Genomic DNA, 21,287 nt, shown 5'->3' on the forward strand with positions numbered 1-21,287 from the left:
TCGGCACATGAAAGTTAAACAATGTACTGCTGTGGATGGGGCAGCAGCTAAATGTATTTTATCCAACTAAAAATGGCCCATTTTAAAAAGAAGGTCAGTTTAAGTGTACACTATATTTAGAATCTTTTCACTATTTTACCTTGCTGTCAGACAGCCCTGGTTAAGTTGATGTGGGGGGAACTGAAACCGTTCTGTGCTCTTCAAAGCCAAAGCCACCAGACTCCATTGAAAAAAACATTCAGAAAAAAAGATAAATTTACCTTGCAGAACACAAGAGTTGCTGCTCTACACCTGTCTAAATCAGTCAGTTTGTTTTGTGTGGCTTTGGTGCTTTAAAGGGTTAGGCTCTAACAAACCTAACAAATGATCAAGGCAGCGGTAGACCACCAACTCCCTTGTTCTGCAAGGATAAAATTCAGTTTTTTGTCAATGGGGTCTGGTGGCTTTGGCGAGAGTATTGAACAGCTTCAGTTCCCCCCACATTAACTCAAACAAGGCTGAGATATGACATGCCCATATCTAAGTTGACAAAGTTACTGGTTGCTGGAATGGTTCCTGTTCGTTGTACCGAGTGTAAAGACAGAATATTTGCGTAAATATAGTAATTTAGTCAAATAAGTGTGTTTGCAGTCATTGTGGACAAGGGGAACAATTGCAGCAACGGATAACTTTTTTTAATGCATACAGTACACGGGCAGGTGAATGTTGTTTTACGATAGATTTTCTTCAAAGTTCAAAGTCCTTGATGTAGTGTTTGCATTATTTTGTCTACCCTCTGTGTGTTTGCTGTCTATGGAAACTGTCTATGATGTTCTGTTAACAGAAAGTCGGAAGCTGCTTTGAGATGTTGTGCTGTTTTTTGGGAGCTTTCTTTTGATTCTCTTTCTCCCCCTCCCCTCCGCGACTCAAATCCTCCAGAACAAGAACCAGCCTCAGCCTTGTGAGGCCGTGGGCTTGGAGGGTGAGGAGGAAGAGGTGGGTGAGGAGGCCCACTCCCCCCTGGAGCAGGACAGTCTTATGCCGTCTGACGAGGCCAGCGACTCCCTGTCTCGTGGCCGGAGGGGGAGCCCGTGCCACAGGGGGGGTGCGGAGGATGAAGAGGAGGAGGAGGAAGAAGAAGAGGAGGAAGAGGAGGAGGATGAGTTTGCCTCCCCCTGCCATGCTCGCACATATAGGGACATGTACCCCCCTCACCGTGGGCACACTGGCAGTGCCCACAGTGCCAATGGGCACGAGTCACAGGACAGGCTGCTCCATCGTGAAGCTCAGCGAGGTCACAACCAGAGGAACAACCGCCAGCGCAGCCGCCCCTGGCCCCGAGACACCTACTAAGGAACAAAGCCCCCCACACCCGGCCTCCAGATCAGCACAGAGAACCCCTCCCCCCCGCCCTCGAGCCCTCCGACTGTCATATTTTCCCAAACAAACAATTTAGAGATGAAAAAACTTGCACCAAATCAGCTCCAAATTAGAAACAAATGCCCCGTTATTATAAGAAGACAACTTTAGGTCTATTTTATAAGAATTTCGAGTCACTCACTTCCAGGCTCCCAGTTATAATTCATCTCTAGAGGATGCACTGACCTCTCCAGGGTCATGTAATTCAGATTAAAGTCAACAGGGCTACTCACCTCTGCAATGGAAAGGTTTCAGGCTACCAGCTGTAGGCAAACTCAAACTTTAGCTGCTTTGCCTAAGGTTTCTCTATTGTAGGATGTCTCATATACTGGCCTTAAAATTCCTAAGACTTTTTAACTATCTTTACTATTGCATGTATGGGTATAATTATTTTAAAACTATTTGCACATTAACGTCAGAACAGGAACAGAATGATCTTTACGGATAAACTAATGTAGGAATGTCTACTGTTGAATCCATTTATGGGAAATAGTAATGCATTTGATCACAATGTATATACTGAATGGGCACCTGGTTTGTTTCATTGCTACTATATTTGTTTGATTTTGTTAATATGGACTTGTTTGTTGTTTCAGAAAAATGTTGCCACCCATGTGTTCACTCATACTCTGAAAACGGTGAATGGAGAGACACACACACACACATCAGAGTTTCTGAACGGTCACAATTGAAGTAAGCGGTATGAAGCTGCAGTATAGCGTCAGTGTCACCTACAGTACAGTGTGTTCGGGGCATCACTCGCCTTTGCTGTTGCACAATCACTCTCAACACCTTGAAGAAAAAAACAATCTCAAAATGGGCACAGAGAATGTAAAACACAACTTAGAAAGGGGAATGTTATCTTTTAAAAGGGTGAATTATTTGCCAAACTCGCTTGTTTACATTGAACCATTCACATATGTTTAAGCACATGCTGCAGCGCCTCTTCAAATCTTCAGAGAATGTAAGTTTGCATGCCTTTTTGCACCTCCAACACCACCCGGTGTCTCCAAACCCAACCGTAATTCGATTGTAGCACGTTATTGATTGTAGCATCCACAGTTCCTACACTTATCTCACTCCCCTTGTACGTCTTTGCCAAACATTGCGTCACGTACTGCAGTTTGATTCGATTTTGATCAAAGCAGATCCTCAGGTGTAAGTCCTACACACTTATCGCGCTCAACTCCACGTAACAAATGTGTCGTGCTCCTGAAGGACTCGTAGCACCCGTGACACGATGCCATTCTGTTTCTGCACCATTATTAGTTCATGAGCCGATGAGGAGTTCGACGTGATGCAGACGAGCAGCGACCCACTTCATGAAAAAGGGGTCGATACTGTTAACAGCCGGCTTTAGGAAATACTGGTTTACTGCTTCCATGTCTCACAGGTATCTCTATCTAGTGTTCTGTATATTTTGAAGACAAAAAAAAATCAGCATGATTGAAAAAAATCTATGCAAGTGTTGCATGAAATCTGATTGTTTCTTTTTACAGTTAAGTATTTCAGTAATGCATTGATTCTGATTCTCCTTGTTGTCTTGTAGTGATAGTCTTGTCTTTGGGGCTACTCACTCCTCACACACTAACAACACTATTACTAAAAAAAAAAAAAAATCAGAATGCATCACTTTATTTATCCACAAACATTAATATTGGGGACATTTTTTTTCTATCCACAATATTGGGTGGACACTGGTTGATGCACTTTTAAAAGTCACTTGCTTAAAAATTGTCCCGGTCCCAGATCAGGCACTACAATTTTTTAATTTGTGATAAAATCGAATGAGTGAATTATTAAAGCCCTGCATGTTTTAGTTCACCAATTAGCTATTTTCATTATATTTTGGCAGAGTATGTTTTTCAAAGCGGACCAATTTAGCAACTGATAAAGCAGTTGAGGTTTTTCAATTTATGAAGCACAATTTTTACAAGGGTTATAATTTATAATTCAGTTTCCTCTGTCTTATTCTGTATGCAATACTAAGCCTAAACATTGAAAAACTTTAAACGCCTTAGACCATCTGGACTTCCTGTTTTTGTGTGAGTAGAAAAAAAAAATTGCACTACTTTTCTTTGGGATGGTTGCTTTGTAATGCAATAACTGCACTAAATATAACCGTGTATCCACCAGACTACCACAGCGTGCTAGCGTGATCCAACACGCCTCTTCCCTCTATTTATCAAAAGAGACAGCAAATGTGTAAAAAGTGAGACATTTCCTGCCTGATGCTGTATAGAATGCTTTCTATTTGAAAATAGATTCACAATGCTAAGTAAAATATGACTTAAAATAAACATGACATTTTATGTACTTTTAATTGTGTGGGTCTTTTTTTTTGTTTCACTACAAAGCACTCAATTACATTTTAGCAGTGCCATGAACTTTACATATGCTTCCTTTAGGCAATATTATCAGGAAACACTGCATAAACTTTCATTGTTATGGAGATGATACTCAATTATATCTATCGATCAAACCGGATGAAACTAATCAGTTAGCTAAACTTCAAATGTGCCTTCAGGATATTAAAACCTGGATGACCTGTAATTTTCTAATGTTAAACTCCGATAAAACTGAAGTTATCGCTCTGGGGCCCAAGCACCTCCGTGACGCATCATCCAAAGAGAAAGTTACTCTGGATGGCATCACCCTGGCCTCCAGCACCACTGTGAGGAATCTTGGAGTCATCTTTGATCGTGACATGTCCTTTAATTCTCACATAAAGCAAATTTCAAGGGCCTTTTTTCACCTACGTAATATTGCAAAAATCAGGAATATCCCGTCTTAAAATGATGCAGAAAAACTAGTCATTTGTTACTTCTAGGCTGGATTACTGTAATTCTTTATTATCAGGCTGCTCGAAAAAATCCATAAAGACTCTACAGCTGATCCAGAATGCTGCAGCACGTGTTCTGACAGGAACCAGGAAAAGAGACCACATCTCTCCTGTTTTAGCTTCTCTGCATTGGCTTCCTGTAAAATCCAGAATAGAATTTAAAATCCTTCTTCTCACCTACAAAGCTCTTCATGGTCAGGCACCATCGTATCTTAAAGAGCTCATAGTACCTAACTACCCCACCAGAGCACTGCGCTCCCAGAATGCAGGGTTCCTTGTGGTTCCTCGAGTCTCTAAAAGTAGAACGGGAGCCAGAGCGTTCAGCTATCAGGCTCCTCTCCTGTGGAACCAGGTTCCAGTCTGGGTTCAGGAGGCAGACACCGTCTCCAGATTTAAGAGTAGGCTTAAGACTTTCCTCTTTGATAAAGCTTATAGTCAGGGCTGGCTCAGGAAAGTCCTGAACCATCCCTTAGTTACGCCGCTATAGGCCTAGACTGCTGGGGGGACTTCCCATGATGCAATGAGCACCTCTCTCCTCCTCCTTCTCTCCATCTGAATGCAATCTCATTCCATTAATGCATGTTACTAACTCGACTCCTTCCCTTTTCCCGGAGTCTTGCCCTCTCCTCTCTCCTCCTATAGCTTCCTTAGGGTGTTTCTGGCTCTGGATCTGTGGTTGGAGTCACCCGCTGCCTCCATGTTCCTGCTCGACACCCTCTGCTGCAATCCTCCATGTCTCTCGCTGTCTGTCTCTCTCTCACCCCCAACTGGTCGAGGCAGATGACCGCCCACCCTGAGCCATGGTTCTGCTCGAGGTTTCTGCCTCTTAAAGGAAGTTTTTCCTCACCTTTGTCGCCTAGCGCTTCCTCTTGTTGGGAACTGTTGGGTTTCTGTAAATAACATCACAGAGTGCGGTCTGGACTTGTTCTTTTATGAAAAGCGCGAATAGATAACTGTTGTTGTGATTAAGTGCTATATAAATAAAATTGAATTGAACTTTTGGACAGACATTGTCCCCAAAGTTTGACTTTTCTTCTAGCGCCACCATGAGGTTGATATTTATGGCTTTTAATTAACAACTATTGGCTGGATTGCCACAAAATTTGATGCATATATACAAAGTTCCTTTTTAGGATTAACCAGAATAGGTTTGATGACCCTCTGACTTAAGCGTAACGACCACAGACTGTAGAAAACCAGCCACAACAGTCATCACAACTCGATTCAAACTGTTGCTAAACAGAACTACATGATATCACAATTTCCCAAATGAGGTTGTCATGAGTGAGAAACGTTTTGGCCTAACATATACTGTTAATGTCCACAGTAAATAATCAAATGTTTTCAGGAGCTTTAAACAAATATGAAGGTTTGCAGCTGTTGTCTATGAAATTCAGAGCTAATCTGACCCCTCTGTTATTCACAGATACCACACAGGTAAACTTCAGGCACGCACACGTAGAGGAGCAGGAGTAACGTGGCGTTGTGATTAAAGGTCTTCTTGGTGTGTTGCCAGGTTGGATCAGTGGTGAAGCAGGTGCACATGTACTTTGAGGTTGATGCCTTGATGCAGAGGTCCAGGGTCTGAATCCGACCTTTGACGATTTCCTGCATGTCTTCCCCGCTTTTCACTTGCCTGCCCTCTCAAAAATTAAAAGGCGTAAAAGCCCAAAAAATAATCTAAACCAACTTTATTGGTTAAATGGCTTGTTCGTAATTAATTAGAACTAATCATCCTCAGCAGGTCACTTAAAAACATACTGTACATGAATATAATGTAACCCTTTTTGTGTTTCTGATCTATTGCCTTTTGGAAGAGTTCTGACATGTTTGTAGTTTGTTAATTTTGGGTTCATATTTCTGAATGACAGTATTTATCTGCAACCACCACCTGTTGTCCCAGTATGCAAAGCAGCATACACACTTTAATGAATACATTAAAAAGTGGCAGGCTCAGGTATAAACCTGCTGATTTTACTTGACAAGTTTAAATTGTTTAATGAACAAGTCATGTAAACAAAGCTGTAAAAAAAAAAACTGACATCTGTACCTCTTTGAGTGCTTTAAGTTAGCACTAAAAAAGTATTAAAGAAGAAAAAAAAAACTCTTCCCAAGATATGTTTTTCGACAGTTATTAGCCAGACGTCACTCAAATTTGCTGTATTCACAACTTACAAATGTTTCCATTTAAAATGATGACATACAGAATGCATCTGAAGAAACTGGCAGGGACTTCGGTCATTGGCCTCTTAAACAGTCAGGAAACTCAAATTATGGTTCACAGAGAAGTAATAAAGGATAACGCTTACTACTCATCTACACTCGCATCCTGGTTGGTATTTCTTACAATGGATAACTGAAGAGCAAGATCATTACATTATCACATCTTGGTTATAGAAGAAAAACAAAACTACCACTGACTTTACATTTACACGTTTGAATGAGTAGAATTATGCAAATTCACGCACATCGATGACAAACTGCCCATGTTCAAGTTTAAAATCCCAAAAAACTGTGGTGATGATTTTTGCACTAGTGAAAGACAACTGCCTGGCTGAAAAGACAAAAACAGACCAACAGCAAAAGAGAAAAATAAGGTAAGAATTAAAATACCTTGAGACCAAATCTTGATGTAAAACAGAGACATTCTGTGCAGATACAACATGATGAAACACGAGACACTGATGAGTGTGTGTTCACTGTGTAAAGTCCGATTCTTATGGGAACATCTGGGATAAATCAGGCAAAGATGGTCTCCTCGCGTCTCTTCTTGGTCAGGATGGTTCCAGGTTTGTGCTGAGCTTCCGGGTGGTTGGTCAGCTCTGGAGGGCAGGTGGAGACCGGGCTTTCCAGGATGGCCTGCTTCAGGTCGTAGAAAACTGCTGAGTCCTCTTTGGTAAGGAAAGTCAAGGCCATACCACTCTTACCGGCACGCCCCGTACGACCTATACGATGGATGTAATCTGCAGGAGGAGGAAAACAACATGGCTTAGTAAATACTTTCATTTATTTGTATTCTATGTTAAGAATTTTTACTTTTCACCAAATATATATCAAATTACGATGTTGACGGAACAACAAAAATACAGACAAAATGGAAAAGACAAATAGGGAGAATGAGGCTTCTTACCTTCAATGTTCTTAGCCATGTCATAGTTGAGGACCATGGAGACGTCATGGATATCGATACCTCGACCAGCAACGTCGGTGGCCACCAGGATATCTTTGGCTCCCGCCTTGAGGTTGGAGAGCGCAAACTCTCTCTGCTCCTGGCCTTTGCCACCGTGCAGCGTGCAAGCATTGTACTGAGTGAAGAAAAGACAACGGAGGTCATATTTTGTGTTTTATTTTCAGTACTTACTGCACATTGTTGATGAAACAGGACTCTGACTTTAACATGCTCAAAGACAATGAATGCTAACACAATGTTGTATAGCAACATTAATGAACACTAAGTACAGCTGGGGCTCATGGGAATGTCACTAGTTTTTCAGGTATTTAGTTATAAATCCAAGAACCAGACACAATAACATTAGAAAATTGGACCATGTTTGTACCAATTGTCATCTTCAAACTTATTTGATTGTTGCTCATTTAGTGGACACGGACATTCAATGTTATGAAGAAAAAGCTTTCAGGTGAAATTTTGGACCCACTGGTCCAGCCCAGTGACTTACCCCCATCTTCTCCAGAGACTTAGCCAGCACGTCACAACCCTTCTTCTGGTTGACGAAGATGATGATGGGAGGCTCAAAGCCATGAGACAACACCTCCAGCAGCTTCTTCCTGCACCACACACACACAATCCAAAACCACTCAGTAAGACACCTTGACATAGACGGGATATTTGATTTTTAGTATGTATTTATATATACACAGTATGCGTTTGTGTCCATCTCACCTCTTCTCTCCCTCTGACATTAGCAACACCTTCTGTTCAACTCTCTCGTGAGGTTTGCCAGCAGACCCAATGTACACCACAGCAGGACGTCTCAAATAGCTCCTGGCCAGTCTCTCTACAGCTGCAGGCATAGTGGCTGTGAACATGACCGTCTGAAAAGGTGCAAAAAAATAAACAAAAATAAAGCTTTAAAACACAACTAACAGTGAAGGCAGCTGGCACCTACACAACAGTCTTTATAAAATTTATGTTTGACCGATAAACATACTTGTCTGTATTTATGTTTTCCAGATTCAAAGTTCAGCATCATTTTCTCAGGGTCCTCTGCTTCGTCGGTGTCTGGTTTCTGATTGGTCACTGGGATGTACTCCAGAATCTTCTGGACGTCGGGCTCGAAGCCCATGTCAATCATACGATCTGCCTCATCGAGGACCACATAGGTGCAGCGGCCCAGAACCAGGTACCGGTTCTCCAGCACATCAATCAGACGGCCGGGGGTGGCGATCACAATCTGTTAGTGAAGGAAAACACAGTTGGTGAATGTGTGTGTTTTGTGTACCAAGCATTGTTACCTTATGACATTTGAAAACTGTCCGTTTACATTGTCTGAAATTGTTTTTGTTAAGATCTGGTAAGCCAAATACACAGCTGCTAAGAATCACACCAACCAAATACATTGTACCACATATTCTCCTCCATTTTAAGTCTTTGTTTACATTTTGGCAAATGTGTACTATTAAAAAAGTGAATTGAATAATCCATTAGCAGTTCTTGTATCGCTAGATAACTTTCATACTGAAGAAAACTTCCAAACGTGATGATTATCAGGCAAGATCTGAAGCGTCTTTTTTTTTTCTATGATTTCTAGGCAGATTCATGGGCCGTTATCTGTGACAGACAGACGTTTTTTTAAATCCTCAACGAGTAAATGTTGCGTGGAACAAACTGTGTGTATGGATATTTAAAAGCCTTCGAGTTAGAAAATATAATGAAGAATTACTTATTTATTAAACATTTGTTTGTTTTTTAAGACTGATTATACACAGAGTGTTACAGAACATACTTTTGTGCTTGTTGGATGTTAAAGGTCCATGGCCTGAAAATTTCACTTTGAGGTTTTTTAACCTTAATATGAGTTCCCCCCGCCTGCCTATGGCCCCCCAGTGGCTAGATATGGTGATAGGTGTAAACCGAGCCCTGAGTAAGGGGCAAGCCTGCCCTGTCCATTTATCTGTTTTATAAATTGTCTCTCTGCCTATTTTATTTAATAATTTTCTTTCTCTTTACTAATTTCCTATGTACTTTTCTATCAACCTGCCCGGGGACTACAGGTGGAAAATAGAACCTGGCAAAACGCATTCTCTCTTGTTGTACAAGATTAATGTTTTATAACGCGCTGTCCCTGTCTTGAAATAAATAAAGTACAAGGTTACCTCCCCTTTCTCTCCTTTACCCGCCCAGAGAATTTGGCCCACCCATAAGAAAGAGAGACACATCATGGCTTGAAAACAAGCGAAACATGGCAGTTGGTCAAGGCCACATTCCCACCCTCCACCATGCCCCACCCCTCTCCTTCTCAATAGCATTTGAAGGTACAGACTCGGAAATGGCACATCCTAAGTAAAGCTCACTGTGGAACTGGCTCTAGTGGCTGTAATTCTGCACCAAGGCAGAATTTTGGGAAAGAGACTTCATATACGGTATTACGGGGCCACTGCATCCAGCATCCAAAAAGCGGCATGTCATGTGACCTTTACCTTTAGACACTTTGATTATCTAGTTACTGTTTCAGTGGCTTTCCAAACAGGTGTAAATGCAATTTTTTTTACCTCACAGCCCATTCTGAGACGGAAGCCCTGGTCTTCTCTGGAGATTCCTCCAATCACAGCCACTGTGCGGATGCCAAGCGGTTTACCAAACTTTATGGTCTCCTCTTCAATCTGCTGCGCCAACTCACGAGTTGGAGCCAGGATCACAGCATAAGGACCCTGGTCTGAGTCTTCAATTCTGCATGTACAGCCACAAGAGCAGAGCAACGTCATAGACAGTTACGTCAAAAAAAAAGCCAATGGAAAATGCAGCGTTGTTAGTTGGTTTCATTGATATTACTTGAGCATGGGATGTTACCTGTCAATCTTTGGCAGGGTGGTGATCCAGACAAGCAGTGGAATCAGGAAAGCAGCTGTTTTACCGCTACCTGTTTCGGCCACACCAATGATGTCACGGTTCTGTAAACCAATAGGAATGGCTTGCCTCTGAATGGGTGTCGGATCCTAGAATTTAAGAGAGAAAAGTCATTAACAGTGATTAAATTTAAATTAACCAGTGAAAAAAAATGTAGGGTATACTAGTTAGAAAAGGTAAAATAAATTAAATTAACTGTAGCTTTTTTTTTTTTACCTAACTCTGTGCAGAACTGAAACTAAAGTAACAGCTTTATTGGCTTGTGAAAGTTACAAAAATATACATTCTTCTTATGAAAACTTCAACATTGAGTCTCAGCGCGCCGACCTTGTAACCACACTTTTCGATGACCTCCAGGATGTGATCGGGCATTGAATACTCCTTCCAGTTCCTGATGGGGTTCGGGATCTTTCCTCCCTTGGTGGTGATGCTGTAGTCCTCTCTAAAGATTCGCCAGTCTCTGTCCGTCATCTCGTCCAGCTTCTTTTGAGACCAATGTCTGTCGTCCCAGCGCTGCTTCGCTTCCTTCTTACGCATCTTCTTCAGTCTTGTCCTGAGAAGAGGAGACAAGAAAGATGCTGTCATTAGGTTGTTGAGTCAGTACAAATTATGTCTACTTTATGTGTCTGACAAACATTTCATTGCATAAACACATTTTTAGACAGTTTTCAGTCAGTTTTTTTAAGTTGTTTTTTAAGAAAACCACCAGTATCCTCTTTAAAACCCCTAACAGACCTGATCATCTCTATTTTACTCACTCTTCCTGCTCCTTCTCTTCCAGCGTGCGCCTTCTCTCCATTAAGTCACCATAGAAATGTGACTGATCTCGTTTCTGCTGCTTCAAGTCGATGCCAGCGATGAAGCCTCGTCCATACAGCTGCACGTGGTGCTTTTCTTTGTAACTGGGAGAGAGATTGGGAACACGTTGTTCAGATTAGTACACATTCTGACAAAAAAAAAAGACATGCTTCAATTTGAGAGTGATACAGTGTGTTCATGTTTACTCACATTGGGTTGTAATCAACTGAGGTGTCTTCAGAAGCGTCCCACTCAAACACAAATTTCCTGTCGTTCAGGTGACGAGTTCTTCGGCGTTTCTTGAGCCCACCCAGGTAACGCTCCTGTCAAGATCAAATATTTAATTTTGTTAATAACATCATTCAAAGCTGAATTTTAATGCACAGTTGGATCATGTTTTAGAAGGTCAACATTTTTAAATTTGCAATGCTTGAATGCCAAAAGTTACAGGCTAATACAAATAACAGTCAAGTGACTTTTTTTTTTAATATCACCCAATATCATTAATCTGCCTCATGGGGCTTTACAGATGTACAGCATGACACCCTAGGACCTAGGACAAAGAATATGTTACATTGCAACATGGCTTGTTGGCTTAATCTGTATAAGTGATGGCTTTTTAGGCAAAGTTGTCCGTATCATAGTAATACTGTTCTACTCGAGGATAAAAAGAGCCATAACACTAATTTGACATTTGGTACCTGGTGCTACCGAGAACAGCAGTGACTTGATGTGTATTTTGCCGTTGAAGCACTTAAAAGGACATTTCCCTGGAAAGGATTTAAATTACAAAAAGGACCAGTGATTTGGCTGTATAGGGCTTTGCACTTCATGCAACATTTAAAATTGCCGGTCACGGCCATCATTTCATTTGCTCTACGCAAGTTTTCATGAGACTAACCTTGATGGCGTGGAGTTCTTTGCTTTTATCTTTCTCCTCTCTGAGCTTTTGTCTTCCATCATCATCTTCATTCCCGTTGTTTTCTCTCTCCATTCGCTCTCTTCGCTCTCGTCTCTCTCTTTCCTGGGGGTCCTCTGTAAACACAGTTTTAGTTACGATCATTAGCACCAAGAAGAGCTTTTATGATAAGAGAGATGTTTTAAACGTAGTCGAATACTAATCTGTGTCAACGTTTATCATGTACCGTCACCGTGTATGCCGTACTTGTGTTTAGAGCGGTTTGCTGACGTTATCTTTATCAACCCAGTTCAATGGTGGATGAGTTTTTCAGTCAGCAACCAAACAGATGTTTGTGTGTGTGCGCGTCTGTCTCGCTCAGTGAGACACACACATCACAGCAATATATGAGAGTGCTGCCCCACCTGAAGGAGAGCTTTCAAAACTTTGAGAGACATGTTTTATACGTGCTTGAATATTTATACCTTTTAATGTTGATACAGAATCTCAATTTGTTGCTTAATGTGCATCTGATCCCCGTTATTCGCATCCCTTTATTTTCCTCTGCTGATTTATGTTCTGTGGTTAACAAATCTGGTAGCTTCTTTTACATTTTAGACCTACTAGTATGTTGTAATAGTATGCCTATTAGGCGGCGGCATATTATCTTAGACATGCTCATTTTATTTTATGTAGAAAATTGTAAACCTTGGCAGTCTTAAATTACAAATCAAGCACTTTACTTCAATGGCTACTTTTCAGGTTTATTGTTTCCTAAATTATTTAAATGTGTTGACAAAGGACATTTTGTGATGACCTGATTATATCTGTCTTATAATATGTCAGCAGGCATCATCAAGGCTGAGTAGTAGATGTTGATGAAAGCCTTTTACCCTTGCAGTTATGCAGTGCACCCATCTATATGATGCACATTGCACACATAATTTGGATGATATGAATGTAAGATGATTGCAGAAGTGTAAAGTGGAAATTGAGGGAGCAAAAGCAGTATCGCTCAAGAAAATCGGCAGCCAATATTAGTCATCGGTGAGGCTGATAAAAAAAGAAAATGAGTATTGGCATTAAAGAAATCCATACTGGCTGATCCCTAAACAGCATGCAGTACTGAATAAACCAGAGGCTGATACACACCCATCATTTTTCTCCCCATGTCCTGGAACATCCTTCTCTTCTTCCTCTCATCTTCCAATAATCTCCTCCTTTCCTCCGTTTGTTGCTCCCTCCGTTTAAGAGCCTCTGATTCTCGCTCTGCCTTAGAGAGAAACTTGGGCTAAAGAGGAAAAAAAGAAGAAAAAAGAAGAAAAAAAAAAAGAAGGAAAAAAAAAAGTAAGGATGAATTCCTCTTTGGTTAAAAAGAACAGGAGAAATGTGGACCTCAGGAAACTTCTCACCTTTGCCTCTGCTTCCTCTTCTGCCTTCTTCTTGGCGAGAAGCTCTTCCAAAGATAAAGGTTGGACCTGGACAGAAGCAATACAGGTCGAACATGCAAATTAACAACCTAAGAAACGATATAGCGCTATGAAAGATTCAGCCAAACCAGATTTGTACCTTCTCTTTTTTCTTTTTTTCATCTTCTTCCTCTTCTGTTTTTATATCCCTCTCTCTCTTTGATTTGGCATCCTTCGACTTGGGTGAGAGACTTCTACAATGGATAGTTAATTAACAGATGTAACCAACCTCTTACAAAGTAACATTCATTCTTTACTGTATTGCTTATTTTACTAATTTCAACAAACAAAATGATCATTGTAACCTAACCTACTCATACACATCCAATGACCCAAAAGGAGTCGCAAAAAGAAACTTATATTGACTGACACTCACCAAAATACAAAGGTTTTGACTGACGTAAGGCATCCAATTACTACGTTTAGCACTTCTGCATTACCAAGTGCCGAGTCCAATATATGAGAACTCTCAGTTTACCAGTTGTAATTACAATTTGGTCATTGGCGTGAATGTTGTTTACAAGTTAATTAAGGCAATTACAACAACTCTGATATAACATGAAGGCAACATAAATGTGAATGATTATAAAGTTGTTTGAGAATCTTTAGAGTTACATATTTTTGCTTTTGTCCAAAGAATGTGAATCAACATTCACATGTGATCCTTCTCAATCTCACAAAGCTGTGTATTTCAGCATTTACATACCTGGATCTCTTACTGCGATCTTTATCACGTCGATGTGCTTCTCTGTCCTTACGGCCCCTCTCTCTGTCCTTATCTCTGTCACGCTCCTTGTCTCTATCCTTGTCTTTCATGCGACGGTCTCTGTCATTATAATACAAATCAAATACAATATTTAATTTCAACAACAGACTAACTGAAACTTAGTTATGCAACAACAAAAATAAGACAAATGCTGTGTGTAAGAAATGAAAGAAGAAATGAAAACAATTAGAACTAATTAATACTTCTACTAGTTGCACTAATCTATTGTTAAAGACAGGGCTGTGCTCATGCATTTTAGTTACCTTTCTGCAGACTTAGAGCGATTTCGTTCACGAGAACGATTGCGCTTACGTGTAGGCGAGAGTTTACGTTCTCGTGAACGGCTGCGTTTCCTCTCTCTCTCTTTGGTCCCTGAGGATTCAGCATCCTTCTTGTCTGTGGAGTCGGCTGCCATCTGTAAACAGAAAGAGCATGTTGTTACAGTTAAAATCTGTTATTAGACATTCACTTGGGTAAGTTTTTGATAAGGACTTAAGCCTACAGTTAAGCAGTTATTACACTGTAAGGTAGACATTACATGTAAATTTGCTTTAACAGTTTTTCCTCACAAGCTAATATAGCATCTTTGAGTAAACCTTTTACAGATAAGACACTAACCACCGCAAAGTAACCAGGTGGATAATTGATGGCCAATCAAAAAAAGTCTAAATATGCAACACAAAACGTTACAGCAATGCTCACTAACCATGTGCCAACAACATTATTCTTTGACATGAACTGCTGAATGAGTTTTAGCATGTGTTACATAATTTTATAACAACATATGAATTTATTTTTCCATTACTTCACTGCAAAACAAATTTCACCTTGGGGACAATAAAACTGAAATTCAAATGCAAATTTGAAGTTGAATTTGGTCTTGTGCAGTTTTTAGACAATAGACAACACAGTCTTTCAAATACGAACTAAATAAGAAACACTGAATTAATCCACGGTTAAATGCACATACAGGTCAGCTCTTATCCATTAGGTTTTCGACTTGTCCGCTTTTATTTTGCATTACCACTAGTGTAATTATTCAGAGTATCTGACGGTAAATATAAATCCTCCACTAAAAGATTCAGGCTTATTTTAGTATCATATCAAAGGTTACCATCAATATTAAGAACGTGTATTGTAATTGTGAATATTACCTAACGTGTTACAACGGATGTAAACAATGAGACAAAATTAAGTAACGTTAACGTTACGTTTACTCTACAAAACGAATGCAGATAGTGCTAACAAGCTAGCTAGCTTCTGACGTTAGCCAGCTAACAATTTAACGTTAGAAAACTGTCTTCAAAATACTGCCCACACTCAAACACTGAAACCTAACTTAAGTCAAACGTTTATACTTTATTGACATAACAGGGGAAATGTGAAGTGCACGACATTTAAAACTTACCTTAATAATTTGTCCACAAAACAGTTAGCTAAGTTGCGATTTGTGTACGCTTCAAGAAGACGCCATATCGCTCGACACGAGCGAAAGCCAGCAAGGCTTTGTGGGAGTTGTAGTACTGAGAGTTCCAAACAGAGTGCAGCCGAGTGCAGCAAACGACTGTTTATACTACATTTTCCATGGATGCATGAAAAAAACGACATTTCCCAGCAAAGTTGATATTGCCAGGACCCATGAACACCTAAAGCGCCTGATCAGAAAAGAAAACCGTGTTTGTATGCCATTTTAGGCACAAGGTGGCAACCGTGTTACAAGTTAGCGCAACACTGATTTTTGTTACATTAAATCTAGAAGAATTTTATAGTAGCCTACATGATAGGTACAGATTTTTCCAAATGAAACAGAATAACCGTTAATTTACACTGCGTTTATTAGGCTTTTAACGGCTAACAGTTAAACGTTGTTGTGCATTTTACAGTTTAAAGTATGAAGAACGTAACCTTGTGCTTTAGGTTTAAGGATGATTTTTTCTTTACCTTTGACTGTTTCAGTCAAAAGTAACTGCATTACTCAAGCTTAGTCAATCAAAATCTTCACTCCCCTTTTTCCTGTCTAGTATCTATCTATCTTTCTATCTGTCTGTCATATAAATGCATAACAACAATAACAAGAGAATAATTAGGCTACTAGCACTTATGTTGAAGCTCTACAGAAAGACTGAAACTTTAAAACAATAAAATTGTAAAATGCAATCATGAGAAAAGAATTAAAAGGACCATCAGTCCACTGATGACCATTGACTATAGTGCAGCCATGATTAAATAGTTCTGTCTATTCAGTACAATTTAAAAACACTATCCTCTGCAGCAGATTAGCATTCAAGAAGAGCTGTTCTTGCAGAGATCAGACCGCTTTTTCTCTAATTTAAACCGTCCTCTGGTGTGTATGTGTGTGTAGGTGTGTACATGTTCCTGAAGACAGATAAAAGATATTTTAGATGATGCTATGCCTGACTATAGTCTGGATTGGCCCAATGCTGATTCATATTCAGGACTGGCCTTTTCATCCATGGGGAGATCAAGAGAGATTCATGGAGCCCTTCTGAAGGTGAAACTGTTTCAGTAAAAACAGATCAAAGTTGATGGTATAAAAAAAAGAAGAAGAAAAACACAAAGGCGAATGATAGAGGGGAAGAAAACAATAGACTGGTAAGACAGTAAAAGTCAGGTAGTGTATTTTTTATACTGCACTGTGGTCATTAGCATTTCTTTGTTTTCCCTTATAGCATTTTTTGGTTAAAAGTCTGAGGATGACAGCTGCACAAGAAATGAATATCAATCAATCGATCAATCAATCAATCAATCAATTAATCAATCAATCTACCAGTTAATCAATAAATCAATCAGACTTTATTTGTATAACCACTATATAAAATGTAACACAAAGTGTTTCACAGACACCACACAAAGCGATAATTAATACACCTCATACAGTAACTACTGCATATGTGCAAAGGGCTGTCATATTTTTTAAGCTTTCAGGGTTACTCTCAGCACTGGTGTAACTAATGACATTAACAATGGCTCAGTTCCATTTAGGTGTCCAAGTAGCATGTCAGTGAACCAGCGTGCATAATACCATGGCCCTGAAACTTGAATGAATGTTCTTTTATTAATATTGCAAGGCAAAATCTCAGCCATGAAGGGTTAATTCTGTGACTCCTTTGTTAATCTTTTTCTTCATTTCACTGGATAAACTGTAAACTGATTAAATGTCATTGTAGATAAAGCACAGGAGCTACTAATAACATTATCAATGCCTTCACTCTATTCAAGTGTTCCAGTAAGCCCTGACAGTGTGACAGTGACCAGCATGCACAATCCAAGGACCTTGAAACAGAAGCAGCTAAATGGAATTCAGCCATTACCTCTTTTTATTATTCACATCTGCTGCTTTTCCTACTGTGACACTGGGAAAATGTCTTCTTTATACAATTACTTTCTCACGTCTACTTCTGAGGAAAACATTGTGCTGCTACACTTACCTGACAAAAATGTTGCTGTTACGTTAGAGATTCAGATTTTACTCACAAAATATCAAAATTCAAATATGATGCATTGTTATTATATCCAGCATTATATTGGAATTGAAAGCTCCATCTTGAACAGATGTTAAGTGAATGCAATTACATTGTGCTGCTCTTTGACTCTTCACTTAGCTGCTGTACTGTGTGCATGTATTGTATGTCATATAAGTATATGGTGTATGATACAGTGACAAAAAGCAGGAAGATGAGGAGAGACATGACAACTTTGTTATTTATCTTTAAATTGATGCGTCATAAATGTGTGTGTGTGTAGAACATTTAGGATTAAAAGCAAAGAAAAATGTCTTTTAAGGGGAGAAAAAACAGATAATTTCTGTAAACAGGCAAACAGAATCAAATTGCACCCCCTTTTTGAATGCATTTCTTTACCAGGGCTCTACATGTTTTGTTTGTTTCATGACCAGTTAATGATTCTTCAGGTCAGGAAGCTGGACTGCGTTGTGTTTATAATGCGGATATTTGCAGTCTTGCAGCCAGACAGACTTGCCTGGGTCTCATGATTGGATGGCAAAGATATGAGTGTGATTAGCTGTTCACCAGATGTGCACATCGCATGTCTGACTGTAAGTATCTCCTTCCAACTCCAAACTACAGTCTACCCCCATCCCAAGCCCCTCATGTTCCCCAGCCTTTGCTCCCTTCCCCCCACATTCCCCGATGCCAGGCGTGGTTGTCTAATTAAACCGCTAAAAGAGCATTGACTCTTGACATGCCCTCAGGGTGTGCCACACGGCGCACGTGGGTATGAAGAGAAGGGTTAGATCTGGGAAAGATGAGCAGTGTGGGTAAATAGGGGTTTCTGGGGGTGTCATAATAGGAAAGGGGGGGGGGGCTGTATAGTAATACCATGGGGGCCTGTTTATCTGTAGCAGGGACACAAGGGGTCTTATCATTCCAGCAGACCTGAGCTGAGCGCCGGTGTGTGTGTGTTGAACCTGGCTCACCTCGCTGCACTTGGGGAATGAGAAAATATTCAGAGCAGATGAGGTAAACTGCTTAGTATACACAGCACACACTGACACACATTCATACACCAAATCACATGTACATCTTCACGCATGGATGCCCTTAGCTGCAAATACAGTACCCACAAAAAAACACACGAACAAGCAAAATTGTACTACTAACCTAAAAACGAGACAGAAACTTGGTTGAATTACAGCTTTTACAGCATCACAGATGAAGCGTTGTATACATTAAATATTTGATTTAGTTTTCATGACACTATGCACTGTATGCAAATGTTAATACATCTTAACATGGTTAATATTAATGAGTCAGTCCTCAGGGTTCAGGGCGATAGAAAGGCTGTGGTGTCTGCTGTCTGGGGAGGTCTGTGTGCCTCATTGAGTCGCCCAAAGCACAGACACACACAGGCTGAGAGCTGCCCTGCTGCCAGAACCTGTCACATTACAACAGCTTTGGATTGAGCAATCAGACAGAGAGGGACAGATTGATTGAAAGAAACTTTACCTCAATAAATCTGGTACAATCAGAGAAATTCAGCTTTGATTGTTGTTATTTTGGTGCCGGTTCGGGCTGCCCTAGTCTGGCCTTGAGAGACACGACAGAGCAATTCAGACACTGAATCTTTTAGAGAAAGAAACAAACTGGTAATTGTAATATGAATATACAATTACAGCTTGTATTTGAAAAGCTAAATAGGATGTTTAAAGGAATAGTTCTACATTTTTGGAAATATGCTGATTTGTTTTCTTACCTAGAGTTACATGAGCAGCTCAATCTTGTATCTGTTCAGCAGAGTTAGCTTGGCTAAGAATAACGACTTGAGACTAGAGGCAAGCAGTTAGCTTGCTCTGTCCAAAGGAAAAAATCCTATCTGTAAACTCACTGATCAACACACTATGGTTGAAGAAATAGTCTGGCACATAATCCCCTGTACTACAACTGTCTTGTCTTTTACACTTTGCTTTTCAAATGGGATTAAAATACAGGGTATACTGTGTTAGCATGTGAGCTTTAGAGGTGCTGGTCGTTTACCTTTGGACAGAGCCATTTTAGCTGTGCCACTCACTTACAATATTTTGCTAAGCTAACCAGCTGCTGGCCATAGCCTTAAATAAACCGTATTCAATTGTGAGCGTAGTATCAATCGTCTCATCTTACGCTCTGCACAAAAGCAAAAACATGTATTTCCCAAAATGTCAAGCAATTGCTTTATAGTACATTGGTTGTGCACACAGCGGGAACATTTTTGCAAAAACAAAATGTGGGAAGACATTGTAGTGGCCATGTCTGCTGGATGGAACCACAGAGAGGCTGATGCCCTAATGGGACACTGGAGAATGTCACTCCTCACCCAGCTGAGCCTTTGACATACAACCCCATTTTCCATCCAGAGACAGGAGTTATGACACTATCAGAGCAGCTGTGGCAAAGCTCACTGTTATAGCGCCTGGGGTGTGTGTGTGTGTGTGTGTGTGTGTGTGTGTGTGTTTGTGTGTGTGTGTGTGTGTGTGTGTGTGTGTGTTCGGTGTGCTCTGGCATGTAAGGAAATGTAACCTATATGTCAGTCTGCAGATAGCTCGTCAGTAACCAGGCAGCATAGCTTTGCTTCCATTTCTGCCGCTGTGGTACTGGAGATGTCTGATAGGTTGATTGTGCGAATGTGTATGAGCTTGCATCATGTGTGTTTTTTTTATGTGTGTCTGAGCTGCCATGTCTGATAGATGATGCGTTTATGTGGTAATGAGCCACGCTACACTGCAAGCATTTTCTCTGACTCCCTGAGAGGGATACAGATGGCAGCACTCTTCCCTAAATCATTCTCCCTCTGGTTCCTGATCCGGATCCTCAGCAGTCTCACCGTCCCCGCTGCAGGCACCTATCCATCTAGGAAGGAAGGGACAAATGTCAAGACTGCATAGATAACTTGCTGCTGACCTGTTCATTAGTTCACATCAAATGTGTCAGTTTCATACATGTGTCTTTGTTAGCCTGTACCAATCTAGTTTCAAGCATCGACAGATTTTTAGAAATTCTACTGAACATGGAGGTCATTTTATCAACAAAATCAGCAGTAGGCCTATGTATAATAATAATACAGCAATGGGAGTTGTATATTTGGAAAACAAAAGTTGAACTATCTCTTTGACATTTAATGTACATAGGCACATTTGATGGAACTGCCTCTGTATCTGTGTTAGAAAGACAGACAGAAACTGTAGAAAAAGAAATTGAGTTGTAGACAGACAGGCTGGCAGCCGTGTTTATCCAAAAGATGATCCAACCACTGGTCCATTTCCAGCTGCAGAAAATCAATGTTGAAGTAGATAAGAGACCAAATTTATCTGAGACTAGTGATGCAGAGTATAGTCTCACAATTTCCTTGTCTGCTATTGTACAAGGGTAATGGATAAGGAGGTCATGCGTCCCTGCCGTATCCTGTGTGTGATAGTTCAGGAATGACAAACATTCAGCTACTTCATCCATGTCGTATCATTAGTGGGCAGAATGACAGCAGGACACAGCCATGGAGATCCTGATAAGAGCCAATAT

The 21,287-nt window shown here is 40.4% G+C and overlaps 2 protein-coding genes across 4 annotated transcripts in view; one reads left to right on the forward strand and one right to left on the reverse strand.

The window, feature by feature from the left end:
- Nucleotides 1–19,143, forward strand: part of cacnb3a (calcium channel, voltage-dependent, beta 3a) — a 36,050-nt gene extending 16,907 nt beyond the window's left edge. The window contains exons 14-15 of one of the 3 annotated variants that reach the window (XR_004332680.1): nucleotides 919–2,068; nucleotides 19,130–19,143. Coding sequence is in view for 1 of the 3 variants with exons in the window: in XM_032520491.1 (XP_032376382.1) it covers nucleotides 919–1,332 (414 nt within the window). In the remaining 2 variants the exon portion in view is untranslated. Of the gene's footprint in view, nucleotides 1–918; nucleotides 3,715–19,129 lie in introns of those variants that run through there. The other 2 variants (XM_032520491.1, XM_032520492.1) reach the window with 2 other exon arrangements.
- ddx23 (DEAD (Asp-Glu-Ala-Asp) box polypeptide 23) lies at nucleotides 6,356–15,930 on the reverse strand. Its single transcript, XM_032520489.1, has 17 exons — nucleotides 15,665–15,930; nucleotides 14,520–14,671; nucleotides 14,197–14,316; nucleotides 13,591–13,684; nucleotides 13,434–13,499; nucleotides 13,174–13,312; nucleotides 12,025–12,158; nucleotides 11,334–11,446; nucleotides 11,084–11,227; nucleotides 10,653–10,878; nucleotides 10,269–10,414; nucleotides 9,971–10,148; nucleotides 8,410–8,652; nucleotides 8,142–8,293; nucleotides 7,918–8,026; nucleotides 7,371–7,545; nucleotides 6,356–7,203 (listed from the first exon to the last, which is right to left on the reverse strand). Exons 2-17 carry the CDS (start codon nucleotides 14,669–14,671, stop codon nucleotides 6,980–6,982), a joined length of 2,415 nt encoding a protein of 804 aa, XP_032376380.1. The 5' UTR covers nucleotides 15,665–15,930; the 3' UTR covers nucleotides 6,356–6,979.
- Nucleotides 19,144–21,287: the final 2,144 nt, after the last annotated feature.

Source organism: Etheostoma spectabile, chromosome 7 (assembly GCF_008692095.1).
Source record: "Etheostoma spectabile isolate EspeVRDwgs_2016 chromosome 7, UIUC_Espe_1.0, whole genome shotgun sequence".
Lineage (NCBI taxonomy): Eukaryota > Metazoa > Chordata > Actinopteri > Perciformes > Percidae > Etheostoma > Etheostoma spectabile.

Excerpts from the sequence above, each read along its gene's own strand:
- ddx23 (XM_032520489.1), bottom strand. The coding sequence starts at position 14,671 with ATGGCAGCCGACTCCACAGACAAGAAGGATGCTGAATCCTCAGGGACC. Across the intron at positions 8,294-8,409 it reads GAAAACATAAATACAGACAA|ACGGTCATGTTCACAGCCAC; the intron begins GTATGTTTATCG and ends GCACCTTTTCAG. Across the intron at positions 7,546-7,917 it reads AGTCTCTGGAGAAGATGGGG|TACAATGCTTGCACGCTGCA; the intron begins GTAAGTCACTGG and ends TTCTTCACTCAG.